The sequence below is a fragment of the Hakea prostrata genome, chromosome 9, assembly GCF_041222555.1.
Source record: "Hakea prostrata isolate BN-2017 chromosome 9, UWA_Hpros_2, whole genome shotgun sequence".
Classification (NCBI taxonomy): domain Eukaryota; kingdom Viridiplantae; phylum Streptophyta; class Magnoliopsida; order Proteales; family Proteaceae; genus Hakea; species Hakea prostrata.
In genome coordinates, this window is record NC_142608.1 from 3,681,557 (window position 1) to 3,696,981 (window position 15,425).

At 37.2% G+C, this 15,425-nt stretch overlaps 1 protein-coding gene across 5 annotated transcripts; it reads left to right on the forward strand.

The window, feature by feature from the left end:
- Positions 1 to 2,959: 2,959 nt before the first annotated feature.
- Positions 2,960 to 14,925, forward strand: LOC149004118 (Bromo-adjacent homology (BAH) domain-containing protein). Of its 5 annotated transcripts, none has more exons than XM_089168056.1 (6): positions 2,961 to 3,310; positions 3,402 to 3,744; positions 3,829 to 3,897; positions 10,183 to 10,321; positions 13,785 to 13,844; positions 14,580 to 14,925. In XM_089168056.1, the coding sequence occupies exons 1-5, from the start codon at positions 3,238 to 3,240 to the stop codon at positions 13,809 to 13,811; spliced, it is 651 nt and encodes a 216-aa protein (XP_089024182.1). In that variant the 5' UTR covers positions 2,961 to 3,237; the 3' UTR covers positions 13,812 to 13,844; positions 14,580 to 14,925. The 5 variants fall into 5 exon arrangements, with proteins under 5 accessions (XP_089024180.1, XP_089024184.1, XP_089024182.1 ...); XM_089168057.1 differs by lacking the exon at positions 14,580 to 14,925 and adding an exon at positions 14,144 to 14,558; XM_089168054.1 differs by lacking the exon at positions 13,785 to 13,844 and having other exon boundaries at positions 2,960 to 3,310.
- Positions 14,926 to 15,425: the final 500 nt, after the last annotated feature.

Consider the following 15,425-nt stretch of genomic DNA (forward strand, 5'->3'; position numbering starts at 1 on the left):
CACACTGGAAACAAATCTTTTCATACTAAGGCATCTAAAGTTGTATTCATAGCCTATGAAAATACCAAAGAAAGAAACAGAAAAGACAAATCAATAAATAAATTTTATGTTATTTGTATTTCATTTTAACAAAAAAAAAAGAGATTCTTATTTTCAACATGTCATTTATTCAAGTTGAAAGCATAACCAGTGAGGCTAAGTGTAGTTGGTGCAATTGATGTTGTAAACTAAGAATGTATGGTTCCTTGTATAACATTGAGTAATTATTGCATACATATTTTTTTCTAATATAAAAACTTTTTAGTGAAAATAAAAAATATGTCATATACTCATACTTTTTGTTTGATCCGAGATACATTTGGAAAGTCAATTGAGACAAAATAGGTAGGGTAAAAGTGGGCCTGGTCGAGCACATTGTTTGTAGTCTAGCAAAACTTTATGTCCCCTTAAGTATAATAAATAATTTTCAATTATTATTAATGGCACGAGTAAGATAAAAAATTATTTTACAAATAAGCACATACACAATGAAAAAAAATAAGGGTTTTTTTTCACTATTTCTCTTGATCATCGACTTCAATCTTAATTGTCAAATCCAGCTTATAAGATAAATAATGTTTACAAGTTATAAAAAGACAAAGCAGGGTTTACCAAAAAAATCAAGACAAACAAAAATTTTGGATAAGAAGAGTTTTTCCACTATGTAGAGGAAGAATAAAAAGAAATCTCACAATCAATCGCCACAAACGATGTTATAAGAACTTTCACCCCAAAACTCTAATAAAAATTTTCAAATCTCTCAATAATGTGGTAAACAAATATAAAATATATATGTATAGACTCTAACTGAGTAAACGGGTTGACACATTGGGTCTGGTCATACTGTATTGCAAGGCAGACCAAGATCAATGGTGGGCTCTAAGCTTGGAGCTCTCAACCAAGCCCTCTGCTTCAACCACAAATTTTCGTAAAATAAATCATTTAGGTCTCTCACTAAAATATGTCAGTACATAACTATTTTGAACTATTTTTTCAAATTGGGTACAGCAATTTGAATAAAAATACAATAAAAACAATACAAAAGTCATGGTTTCAAACACGACAATCATATATTCATATGTGAAGTCTTTCAAAAACATGTGTAGGAGTCAAAAATAAAGACAAAAGAAACAAGACCTTGGTGATGGTGTCACAAGAACATGTCTTCCACAAAGCCCGTTTAGAGTTCGCACACCATTTTTTTCACTGATTCATTATTTAAAAATAAAGAAACAAAAATCATTTTTACTATTACCTACCACCCATCCCGAAACATAATCCCTTTTTTTTTTAACATTATCAAACAGTGACACATTAATTCCTATCATTTTCTTTTTTTCAACTAATTCTTACCATTTGATTTCTTCTGTGGTGAGTAATGAGCGGAGATCCCATCCATCAAAGTGGACCATCTCCTCATTCCTCCCACACTCACATAAGGCCTTATGTGTGAAGAGTTTGGCTCACCTCTCCATCAAGAGAGAAACAATGTGTTTTTTTTTATGTTTTTCAATCACCCAGAGAGGCATAATCCACTTCTAAATATTAACTAAATGGATTAAAAGTAGAATACCCAGGATCTCATTATTAATAACTAAAATGGTCATTCTATATCTCTCAGTCTGAATCAACAGTTGTATAATCCCACCAGGTTTGATACCTTGTATGTTCGATCAGACGGTTCATGGTAAGACCGACCATAGTGATAAACAGCATCCGCCTAGCAGGATGACAAAACCTCACAAAGGTAGAGTCCTACCGTCCAACAACTAGTGAAGAGTGCCAGTTAGGTAAAAAAACTTTTCTAAATAGTTACTATTCTAAAGCAACTCATATTAGAGTCATATTCCGAATATAACTCCATTACCATACACTATATAAACACCTCAGGTAAACATTGTAAGGTAGGTATTTATATTATGTGTGATCAATTACTTGAATTCTCTATTGAGTAGTTGAGATCATATCACTGGTACTGGCTTGCTCGTCGGAGACGTACCTTGACCCCCCAAGGTCGAGCTCATATTGTGCAGGTTTGTGACAGGGAAAGACGAGCGAGATTTCGTATCAACACTCACTAAATTTTATTTATATTATGTGTTTTTTTTTTATTGTAAGAATCTCTATTGTGTGGTTGATGAGTATTAAATGAACACATTTTTCTCTCGTGACAACAAGATGATCTCGACTAATGTGTTTTGGAGGGTGGGGGATGGGAGGACAGACAATTGGGTGGAGAGAATCCACACTCGTGAAACTCTATTCAATGGATCCAGACGTATCAGGCCTTTGTGTCTATGGGATGATGGGGGCACAATCAGGCTCGGTGGAGAAGATCTCCACGCTTATTCCCTATTATATTTAAATTTGAAGATTTGATGGGAGGACAGACAATTGGGTGGACAGAATCCACACTCACGTGACACTCTATTCAATGGATCCAGATGTATGAGGCCTTTGTGACTATGGGATGATGGGGGCACACTCAGGCTGGGTGGAGAAAATCTCCACACTAATTCACTGTTATGTTTGAAATTTGAAGATTTGATTATTTTGAAGTGCCCCACCCCATGACTGTCTATCAAGGACCCATCATCGTGAAGGCCGTTGGGTGAAGGGTGACAGTGACATGCCTGTAGCGACTCTTTCATCCACTTCTCATTCACATTTAACGGTCCGTAACTCTGCGAACCTAACGGTGCACCTAAGGAGTAAAGGACTCTCTATTTCAATGACATCTGATGGGGCCCCACGATCTAAGTCTAATCTTACCTAAATCGACGGCAATCAAGAGCCCAACCCCACCATTTGCGCAATCTCAAGTCGTACACTATAAATCCAGGAGTTCAGTCAATGAAACTATACGTATCAGATTCGTATCTACGAGACTTCCCAGATACGATAGTAATGAGCGATTGAGTATACGATCATAGGCCATTGTCGGAAATTTACGATGGTTTTCGTTTTCTCTCACTACTCTGTCTCCGTCTGTCGTCTCTCCCTCTCTGAGCAGTGAGGAGCTCTCTAGGGTTTCTATCTATTTCCAAAAATCTAGGGTTTCAAGACGAAAGTTCGGTGAATCAGATAAGAATCTCAAGCAATGCATCCAGTATTTTGATTTCGTTCTTGATATTTCTCCATCGTATATTCTCCTACGGACGAACCTGCTTTTGGTCGGAGCAGAACAGCTCACATTTCATGGCGAAAACTAAGCCTGGAAAAAAAGACTTGGACTCCTACACCATTAAAGGCACTAACAAGATCGTCAGAGGTATATTTTCTTCGAGATTGCGATATTATATATGGATGCTCCGGCAAATTCTGGTTTTGGTGACTTTGTGAACTTTGGGCTGGTTTTGCAGCTGGTGATTGTGTGCTGATGCGTCCGTCAGACTCCGATAAGCCGCCTTATGTTGCGCGTGTGGAAAAGATCGAACTTGACCATCGGAGTAATGTCAAAGTTCGTGTTAGGTGGTATTATCGGCCGGAAGAGTCGATTGGAGGCAGAAGGCAGTTCCATGGAGCAAAGGAACTATTCTTGTCGGACCATTACGATGTGCAGAGTGCGCACACTATCGAGGGAAAGTGTACTGTTCACTCCTTCAAGAACTACACTAAACTAGAGAATGTGGGAGCTGAGGATTACTTCTGCCGATTCGAGTATAAGGCTGCCACCGGGGGATTCACACCCGACCGTGTCGCAGTGTGAGTCCTAGTTCTGCTCCTTTTAGTCATTGCTGCTACTCTTAACTGGTTTATTTTTGGGTTTTGACATTGTTTGACATGCAGGTATTGTAAATGTGAAATGCCTTATAACCCAGATGACCTCATGGTCCAGTGTGAATCATGCAAGGACTGGTATGTGACTTATTCCCAGTTCGTGGTAATGTGCAGTGCATCCATATCCCTTATTGTCATCTTTCATTTATTTGTTGGCTCGACCAAGCTATAGTGCAAAAATGGTTTTACCTTGTCTAGAACTCAAGAGGTTGAAGATGTTTTGGCATTTCATAGATTCCACGTCTGACTGGAGATTGTTTTGCATTTCTTTGTAGCTTGTAGAGGCTGTGTTTTTTTGGATAGGTAAGTCCTTAATATGTTCATTTGTTTCGTTAAGTTCTCTATCATTTTGATTCTAAATATTAATTTCAACAAATGCCTGTGTTTTCTTAGTCGTCAAAATTCATCCATGGAAGTCGATTTTTTGAGATAAAGACCAACCACTTACGGATATTCTGCTAGGAGTTATTAGAGAATAATTGCGTCTTGGTAATCTCTAGTATATGCAGCGGTTAATTGATTCCAGAGGGTATGCTTATTTTGGGGGAAGGGCATTTATTGCAATTCGTTACGAGTAGACCACAGAATAAAACTGCTAGAGAAGTTTGTAATAAGACGTTATCCCAATATTTTAGACTTTGTGTGAAGAACCCTGAGGTTACACTGTTATTTCCAACTACATTGATACATTTTGCTTAATTGCTTGATGAATGGCTTTCTGTAACACTAGCGAGAGCAAGTCCAAACGGAAACCAATCAAGCCTCTTAACTTATTGAGAATATAATAGAAGGGGTTAAAAAGAGAACTATGTGATGGCCAACACAACTTGATTAGCTGTATAATTATTTTAGTTGTTATTTATCATTTAATTTTGGAACATTTGCTATTAAATAATTGATGTAGCACTAGATTGATAGAAGATCAACTAGAGCCAATAAAAACCAGAATCAACCAGGTTTGGATAGATAAGAATTGAGCAGGGTTTCCACTTGAAGGCTTGGGTTTTGTCAATGTTAGAGGTTTGATCAAGTTGATCTAAGGTAGAATATATGTTTTTGGAACAGGTGAGAGAAAACTACCCAAGCAAATTCATTAGGAGAAACCAAAATATATGTTGGACCAACTAATTCAGGTTGTTAAATCTGGAGTTATGGAATCCTAGTAGAAATAGGACTGAAGGGTAAAAGGGCATTTTCGGCAACTGTTTGGCTGGATGGGTATGAAATCTGGATTTAGTCTCCTAAGGGGTTGGGAGATCCATTAGAATTTCAGTAGGTTTTAACGTTTAAATATGGCTGGGTAGAATTGTCATGAGAACACCCTGTATTTGTACAGAGAAAAAGTTGAAGGTTTTTCAAAGCTGCAGCTTACTTGAGTTTGAAACTTAAGGATGAGTTAGGAAACTTAGGGTTTTTTGGTGGTTGGATGGGCAAACCAAGCGAATTGAGTGTAGGGGTTGATGTTGGATGAACTTTAATGGTTTTAATGGTGACTTAATCTGTGGAGGTTCTTAGTGACTAGGGTTTGTAGAAAACGAATATGTAAAAAATTGGGGTGCAAAAGCTAGAGGATTTGAAGAACTAGAAAGCCCAGGGCTGGGGAAGGATTCAGTTTTACTGTTTAATGAAGAACAACTGATTGAACAATGAAGAAGACTGTGATCATGTAGAATCTTCCAATAACTTGAAGGAGTCTTCAATGGGACTACTTAAGAGCAGAATTAGGGAAGCTTGACAAATAGGATGGGAGGGGATTTGGAATTCGTTACACTATTCAGAAACAACACTGCTTAAAACAAAACTGTTACTAATCAAATCATCTCTCTTTATAGTGCTACGATTCACTTTCTATTTTAGCTTGTATTTCTCATGGTACAAGATCTTGCAAGATCTCAGCTGAGATCTCGGTTTTCCAAGAGGTCAAGTCAAGATTAGATGCTAGACCTGGAATTTCAAAAGTTGATCAAGATCTTTGTTGAGTCGAGATCTTGGTTTGGCCGGGATCTCGGTCCATCTCGCCCCCTTATTTACCCCATCTTGCTCAAGTCGAGACGAGATTCCTTATCTCATCTTGACTCCTCCTGGTCTCATCTCGACACCGGCGTTGTTTTTTCATGTTTGACTGGAATCTTGCTAGATTTTCACCTGCAACACTTCTAAGGAGTCCTTAGCTCATTTACAACATCAAGACAACATTAACCAAAGGTATTTGAAAGTGTTCTTTAAGCAAGGTGGTTTTTTTCTCAAATTTGATCGTTCTGAATACTTTTAAGTTGTTTGATGTATCTTATCACTTTGTTTTCATTTATCTTAATTAATGGTTCTGTATTTCATGTCTTATAAGATTGCATGTTCATTCCTTCACCATTTCGATTTCAAACTTAGGGTTGAGTTGGAACTCATACATATGCTTTTCCCCTCACAAATCTAAGGCCACCAGTGTGTTTAGAGGGTTTAGAATAGGCTAAATACCAGCTTTTAGCCCAATCTGACCCTTAAAACCCCCTGAGATGGGTCCTTGAGTTCACTCAAGTTGGCCCCAATTTTTTTTTTTACCATAAATCGGCCGAGATCTCGGAAGATCTCGATTTTCTGGCTTACCAGGATCAGCCTCAAGACCGAGATTTCTTACCTTGGTGTTTCTATTTGTGGTTGCTTGGTTGACAAGGATGCCATCATGGGCTCAATATTGGCTGTCTAATTGACTTTATTGTCTTTCCATAATATATAACTAGTTTTAGGAAACTTCTGTATAATCAGGATTGGAAACTTTCCTAATCCTAGAATTTATAAATAAAGCTACCGTGACAGGGGGTGAGTGCACACACACAACTCTAACCCCTCCATCACTTCTTCCCTTATTTTTATTATTCTTTCTAAATATTTTTATTTTATATCTGTTACGTGGTATCAGAGGCATGAACATTGCTGGTTTGAGAGTCGTTTCAAGGTTCTCTTGTTTGTGGTGAAAACCATAGCTCACATAAGAAGAAAAACTACGGTCTGAATGAAGATTGATGAATTTATATATTGAATCGTGGCTGATATTGATTCACCCTGTTCTCTCAGAGTCAATGGCTGGTATGAGCTGAAGAATCTAGGTTCTAAATCAGTTGCTAGGTTTTGGCATTTAATCTGCTAATGGGGTTTCACATCAAATTGAATAATAGCTGCTACTGGTTTCCAGCTTTCCACTTCATTCCAGGGGTTGAAGATGTGATCATTTGAGTTTCCAAATCTTGCCTATGAATATTCTTCTTTCGGGGACTTTTTTTGTGCAACCTTACCTTGCTGATTCCGCTGATTGTCTTTAGCATTCAAGAGGGTTTGGATTGCGATTCTCCATCCTAAATATTTGGTTGATTGGGGGGCAAATGAGAAAGTTCTCATTATGTATTAGCTGCTAGTTTCTTTGCCTCCTTGTGGTTTGTTGGTCTGCTACAGTGGTTATCTTGTGGTCATGTGCTGCTGGACTATTTTCTATCGAGGGCTCTGCGGACACCAGATCCGAGCTCCTACTACTGCCAAGGGTATTACGATGTGCCATCATAAATAGGATGAACCATCCTTGAAGAAGAAACATCCTTCTCTGTAGTTCCTTATCTTTCTTTTAATTTACTCCAACTTTCGTGTATTAATCCTCCATTAAAGCCTAACCAAATTTGGTCTTTATTTTATTTTTAACCTATTTTCTAGAATTCCATGTTCACAATTTCACATTAATACTCCTTGGCCAACTAATTGTTGCCTCATTTATTTTCCAATTCTAAGAACGCCTTGGCCTTATTGTTCTTCTTTATCCTTATTTTACCGTCAATTACCAATTTACCCCTGGCCTTGTTTGTGCTTTCTTGGATTTAATCTGAATTATTGTCATGTCCTTCCCATATCAGATTGAGGTAATTACAAAATTATTATGTTTATCCTATTATTCTTTGTTGGGCCTGATCATATCAATTTGGGGTTCTAATTTTTAAAGACTTAGCCATTAGTAACTCTAATTCACTACCATGAAGGGAGATTAAAAATTATCACCTAGGACATTACTTGGAATTGTTTTTACTGTGAAAGGTGCATTGGGAATTATTGGATTTTGGTTGTGATGCTACTTTTGGTTGTTGTTTTGTTCAGTGCACATTTGATGTTACATGGGAGGGGGAGATAAAAGATTTGTTCTCTTTCTACTCAAGACTTCTATTTAGTGATATTCTATAGTAATTCATACTACCTTTTACATACCTATTTGGTCTATTGTAAGTTGTAACCCATACTGCCTTGTACCTACTTGCTTGGTCTGTAGTGACCTATACTGTCTATATGGTTCATAGTGACCTATATTTAACTTGTAGAGACCTTTGTTTGAGGCTCTATTTCTGCCTTAGTTGAGTATAATCATGACCTACTACTTACCAATTGCCTTTTTATGAAAAGCTCATCTGTGGACATTGGAGCTACACTCTTATGTTCTCTTGTTACTTGCCTCTTTGATGTAGCCATTAGAGATGCTACACTTTTGAGACAAGTAGGAGTTACTACTACTGACATCATATAGTGCCTTTGATGTTGCTGTTGTTGGTATGCCTATGGATGTGATTCATGTTCATTACGACCTATTGTTCTTATTGTTGGATGCTTCATCCGACACGAAGATTATTTATTGAAGTTGCTTTTGATTATCTCCTGGGTGAAGTTCTCTCAGTATTTATCAGTGTTCTCTGTTGTTGCTTGTGCACAAGATTGATGAAGTTTTTAATATATGTTTTTGTCATTCCACACTAGAGCCTTTGATATGCATAATCAAGCTTGAACAGGATTTTTTTTCTGGGGGGAATGTATAACTTGAGGAGGAGTGTTAACAGTGCTGCAATTCACTTTCTATTTTAGCTTATGTTTCTATTTTTGGTTGCTTGGTTGACAAGGATCCCGTCATGGGCTCAATATTGGCCTTTGATTTCAGTTTATTTTCTTCCCATATTGTGTATCCAGTTTTAGGAAACTTCTTGTAATTAGGATTATGAAACTTTTCCTAGTCTCAGAATTTATATATGAAGCTAATGTGCAACTCTCATCCCTCCATCTCTTCTTTTCCTTTTCTTCTTTGTTTTTCTAATTATTTTATTTTTATTTCTGTTACAGTCTCTAGTTGATGGGGATGTCTGTACGTAAACCTTCTGAAATTCCTAATTTGACTCATAAAAGGACTCTTAAACACTCTAAAAGATTCAATAAAGTAATAAAATCAAAACAAAGCTCTTTCTATCTATCAAATGTAATTGAATTTTAACTACTAACCTTAAGTATAACCCAATTTAAGTACTAATCCTGTTAGTTAACACTACTCTTCATTAAGAGCTTATAAATTTGGCTTGTTACATCAGTAAAGCCGAACATAAGAAGCCTAAAGTCTATAGATCCCACCTGTGAACCAAAATGAATCATTCTAAGAACCAATTGACCCATTTGCAGCTGCTTATTCTCTTAACCTTTTCATTAAGGTTTATTTAAGCTTGACAAATGGTGGTTTATAGGTTTACTGTATGAGAATACATGGGTAAACATGAAGAGATATATAATATTTTGGGACCTAACTATTGTTCCAAGTTCCAACCATGACAACAAAAACAACATCAACAACTACTCTGCCTGCCTTATCTCAACTAAATGTGATCGACCACATGGATCCTTTCAAAAAGGAAGTTGGGTAAACTGAGATCCACAAAGGGAAATGACAATAAAAGGATGGGAAATAAAAAAGAAGAAATGAGATAAGAAAAGTGAGAAGTGAAAATGGGAAAACAAAAGAAGGGGGGGGGGTGGATAGCCCAGGAATCCACGGAATTCTGAGTTACATGGTGTCAACCACATGGATTGTTGCTTTCTGAAAAGCTCCATCTGAGGTCATAATTGGCACACGGACTATGAATGTCATTCTTCCAAGTTCCTAGTGGTGTAATAGAAAATGTGAACAATTTAAAACCCTTTAGGGTCTTGTAATTGCTACTGTTCAATTATGTTGGCCTAGTGTACACTTCTGGGTTGAGCATTTTCAGTAATTTTGTCCAGTTTTAGGCCAGTACAGTCAAATGGTCAGAGCAAGCTGCCTGGTGGACAATCTTGATTCAAGTTCACCTAGCCATATGTGGGTTTTAAGCCTTCAGTTGGGTATGGGCTCTGGTAGGACTATCCATATGCTCTAACTTACCTTTTTGTTGTTGTCCCCCCCCCCCCCCCCCTTTTTTCTTTCTTCCTTACCTTTTTTCTATCACAGTCTTTGCGTTTGCATGTGGGATTATCCTTCTTTTTCTTATTTTAAATTGGAGTTTTAAATATATTGCATTTTGAACTTGAAACTTATCTGGACAGGTTCCATCCTTCGTGTATGGGAATGACTATAGAACAAGCAAAGAAGTTAGAACAGTTTCTGTGCTCTGATTGTTCATCAGACGATGATGCTAAAAGACCCCTCAACAATTTTGCTGTTTCACCTCCTGTTGAGCCTAAGGTAAGGATGCTTAATAATGGCAATGATGTAATTTGAAGAAGTTTTAATGTTACACTTTATTGGTGAACTAAGTTATATATGTATGTTTGCATTCTTGGTGGGACTGTATGATGTTCAGCTCCAGACGATTAAAAGATTTTAATTGAATTCTGGTACTCCTATGATAGGTTGGGGAGAGAGTTATTACAGATAGGCCCCTTTTCCTGTGGCATGATATGAGGACTATTTTGAGAATTAGTTGGTCCACGGCTGAACAGGATTTTATCAATAAATAGAAACTTTTGAACATTTATGGGTGGGAAACACAACTTTTAGAAACTCTAAATCGTTATTCCGAAATTTTAAAATAGTATGAATAAATGAAACTATGTTGATTAACATTTGGACTTCCAACTAACTAAATAACATCCCTTTAAGATAATTGATGCTTATTGGCACACTTAATAAATATGAAAATTTACAATTGCATTATATAAACTTCAATGAGTGGCTAGCTACTTCCTTGATCAATAGACTTTAATGTTAAGGAATTAAATGAATTAGTAAACCTAAATTAGAATACTGTAAGTAGTTCATTCCTGGAATAACTTGCAACTGCCAGTCTTGGTTTCATTTGGTAAGTAGCTCATAACCTTTCAAGTGGCTCATACATAATCTGAGTTGATACTCAAATATGGCCCCGAAGTGCAGAAACAAATCATTCCTGCCTTTGCTTCTAATTGCTTAAAAGTTCAAAATTACACTTTATGAAGCATATCCAAACCACTTGACTGGGTCATTGAATTTGGGATGGTCCTGCCTTATTGTCTCTTTAAAATAAAGGTAATCTGATGGTTGTGCAAGTCTTGGTCAATGAACCAAGTCCATTTTAGGCTGGCTTAGTTATTGGTGACTTAGAAGTTACACATCTCATGTAGTTCCATCCATTTGAAGTTAGGATTTGCAAATAAGGGTTCAAAAGTACAAGTAGTACACCTTGGAAACTTCTGTCATTGCTTGGTTATCAATTTTCATAAAGTATTATCTGTTCTCTTCTTTTCTTGGTGAATATCACATTGGGATGCCTGTTTATGTTTGTTCTCTATTTGGAAGTTTGTCCTTATATACTTCTGAGCTGAAAGAGTTTTGGATTGTTCACTGTTGGGATCTATAGTTTATGTTGCATACGCTTTACTTAATTATCTTCCTTTTAATTCTTGCTGGGCATAAATTAGCATCCATCCCTTTTTTTTAAAACTACATTACATGTTTTGGGTTAAATATTAGTATGTTAATATAGGAGCTGCCTAACTTGTAAAATTTTTATTGGTTTACTGCTGGTTGATTAAAACATTTGACTGTATTCAAGAAGAGTCTGGAAAAATTACAACAGATCACAGACCTACCCTTTTACTTGCATTTTGAAGACCATCGTAACCGTGCATGCAGTGACTGCAACTAGAACAAAAAATTGATCTTCCTGATTTTTTAATTGCCGGCAACTTCTCCCTCACTCTCCTTTCCTGGTTTTGGAACCTTCAGCATCCTGCCAACAATGCTCTGCGCCTCTCTTTTTCTTATCTTCACATATGTCTTCTGTATATGCCCAAATCTTTGAGGTTGGATCTCTGTGATCAATCTCGTTATTTTGCTTCTGTCTTTTCATTTCACAACCACATTAGCTTTGGATCAGTTATTCTAGAGATAGGTAAGTATCATGATACCACAGCCTGTCTGATTGGAATCCAATATTGGGAATGTTTATAGAAACAGGTTTGATATGGATAGCGAGAAACACTGTTCTAAAATAATGTTGAAAAACAACCCTGATTGGGTACCCTTTTTTTGGGTGCAATTCTAAAAACATAAAGAGCAAGACCTGGTTCTCCCACCTCCACCCCAATAGCTTCAAACCTGGATGTTGAATCCTCTCCCGTGTCTCCTAGGTCCAAGCCATGTCTTGGAGAAACTGGCCTTTTGTGTCAATATATATTGTTGTGGCCCTTCACAATTCAAGCTTTTGGGGCAAGTGTTGTAAGTTGTAACATTATACTATAGTCAGGAGGTCAGGTGTTCAATCCCTAGTATATGTGTGATATGTGTTGTGTGTTAGTTTGACGGTTTGACCTCACGCCTAGTACCAGTCTACATGATGGCCTTTTCTGCAAAAAAGGGAGGTGGGGGGGGGGGGGGGTTGGGTGTGTGTGGTGTTGTGTGTTGGCGTACATTGTTGTGGTACTTGACTAAATGGCTTGAACTTTTGAGGTATGTGGCTGTAACGTACCCCATGGAGATCTCCTATGTAGGGTAACTGGCAAATCAACTAAAGAACTCAAATGGATACTAACTGATTGTCCCTAGTGTGATCGAATATTTTTATTGCCCATCCAGGGAGGGATCCCTATCTATGTATATGGATGGATATACTTGAGCCTCAAAATCTCAAACCTCTTGAGTCTTCACAAAAATTCATCTTTACAAGAATATGAGAGAGAACGAAATTGCGTTGAGTTTGTCGGAACCAGTATAACTCATGTTGGATTATGCATTTCTATGAGGAACAGAGATTTCAAGATAATAAAATAAAAAGACCATGCTAAAACACAAATTTGGAATATGTAAGGGAGAGTTATTGGGGGTGGTTTGGCCTTTGCGTAAAAGATTATTGAAATTTGAAAGCCTTGAGGTGTGACTGGTAAGGCTGGAAGGGTATGCAAATCTTTTAGTCTTGAAGCAGCTTGAACTTTTACTTTTTAGCAGAGAAAAGGTCAATGGTCATTGAAAATGGTATTAGAATAAGTATATTTTGCTGAAGTGAGATGGCCGTGGAATCAATCTAGTGATGATGATGGTGATGACAACCTTGTCCTCGATTAAGTTGTGACATGTAATAAAAATTAGACTTGTTGCCAACAACTATATGAAGGCACATATTAAATTTAATATTGTGGCAATTTGTCATATACCCTTGAGTGAAGATTTTCAGCAAGCCAGAAAACTCTCTTCACTACTCTTCACCTCAAAAAGTGATCCCTTCAATTATCTATGGTTTTCTCACATTTATACTATCTAGGAACCCTAGGAACCTAATCCGCATATGGATACACAATACAAGACATTGAAGTCCAACACAAGAACCCAAAGCATGAACAGTGGGTCCTATCTCTTCTGGCAGAACCTACATCAGAGGTGGTCTGCATGAGCACGAGAGAGAGCGAGAGTTGTTTTAGCGTAGAGCAGGGGACACCCATTACCTTTTTCTTTGATCTGAAATGGGTATAAATCTTTTCTTCTGAATGGAATTGAGATAAGTAAACTAAGATCTTGATGCTGTTTTAGTGTTAGAGAAGAAGAGAGTTGTCAATTTGGTTCAGACTGCCGATGTTTGTCAGATTACATGTGTGATTCGTTGGTGATCCTCTCAGGCCTTCTTACTTCAGTTGTTGTGTTTTTATGTGTTGGCATGGTACCCTCTTTTTTCTAGGTGGAGCCGAAGCGCCGGAAGAGATGATCAGTTGAGGAGGTTGGGATGCATGATGAGTAGGTACTCATTTTCTTGCATGTTTGCTCTCCGTTGATGGTGTCATGTGGAATTGTACAGTGCAGAAAACATACTGTGCTTGCACAAACTGGAAGTTTTCTTATTTATTTGGTTTAACTTGAATATATGCATGTATGTGCATGAATTTGCTGGATTTAGGAGGAAAATTTCACTTGTGACGTGTTATCTTGTGTACAAATTGTGCAAAAATGTTGTTCATTCTCATTTTAAGTGCTGGTTTCTTTGAAATACTCATGAAACAGACTGTTTAGGTAGGAAAAGTTACTAATGCTTGTCTACAGGGTTCTCCATGATGGTGGAGAGGATGAAAGAGACAATTTGTGACACCAACTGTTTTCATGAGCGCCTGCTTGATTGTGGCTTCTCTCCTGTGACTGGAATCTTCCAGTATGAGAGTGGGTCAAGACATTCTCTTCCGGTCACTGGAGAGAGGCTGGAGTCCAAGCGTTGATATGCTTTTATGGTCTTTTAGTGTGTGCTGGTTTATGACCAATTTCCAAAGTTTTAGAACTTGGAATCTGTTTCAAGTTGTCCTTGTGAATCGGTCTACTCTTTTGCTGGTCTGATTCTGAAAACATTGGATTTAACTTAGATCTCTATTTGAATAATGGTAGACGTGTTTGTTTTGTTGTTTACAATCTGGCGCAGTCATCCCTGTGGATCTATGGTGGTTGAATTTTCTGTATTGAACTTGTTCTGAAATTTGCTTGTTTATAGATATCCTACAAGGCAGAAGATTTTCTACGCCTGCCAGTCTAAAGTGGAATCTCTTGATGGCAGCGTCATTCTGTTTTGTAGGAGGTGGCTGTATATCTTGTTTTTCTTCCCTTTTTTTTTTTTTTTTTTTTTTTTTTTTTTTTTCTTCTTTTCTTGTGGGTTGGAAAAATGTATTTGAGCGTATTTAAACAGATAGCTTTTGGATTCTTTTTTTTTTCTGCATATTAAGTTGGAAGTTGGAAGTTGGAAATGATGCCTTTCTGATCTGAATTGCTTTGCTTATCAAAATGTAGTCTGTCTGTCCATGGCTTTCCGTGAGGGCCCCACCTCAATACCAATTTTACGTAATAAAAAATAAAAAAATAAATAAATAAATTTTTTTAATAACTTGTGGGGCCTCACATAATTTGTGATTGTAAAGCTGTTGGGGAGCACAAAGTGTGCTCCGTCAGGGAGCTGATCCACAGGCTATGGTGCGTTTGGTTATTTATTTTCATTTATGTTTGTGTTGATTTTGATTTCAAATCTGTGGAATCTGAATTCAGTTTGTTAAAATTGACTGTTGGATTACCTTCATCCGCGAAGCGATTTATCTTGGAAGTTACTGTGACATATGGGTCGAAGTTTTTCTTTATTCATGATCAGTTTGGAAGAATCTGTGGTTTTACCCTTGAACCATGAAATCTGAATAATTCCAAATTTTAGTCGAAGCCTCGAAGGTTACAACTCCATGGGATTCTTGACTCTGTTGCATCATTTAATAATAAGAAACAAACAGTTAAAGATTAAATTCCTGATTCAACTTATTTGAAAGTAAAATTATATAACTAAACGAACTTATTCTTG

Excerpts from the sequence above, each read along its gene's own strand:
- LOC149004118 (XM_089168054.1), top strand. The coding sequence starts at position 3,238 with ATGGCGAAAACTAAGCCTGGAAAAAAAGACTTGGACTCCTACACCATT. Across the intron at positions 3,745-3,828 it reads ACACCCGACCGTGTCGCAGT|GTATTGTAAATGTGAAATGC; the intron begins GTGAGTCCTAGT and ends TTTGACATGCAG. Across the intron at positions 10,322-14,579 it reads CACCTCCTGTTGAGCCTAAG|ATATCCTACAAGGCAGAAGA; the intron begins GTAAGGATGCTT and ends GCTTGTTTATAG.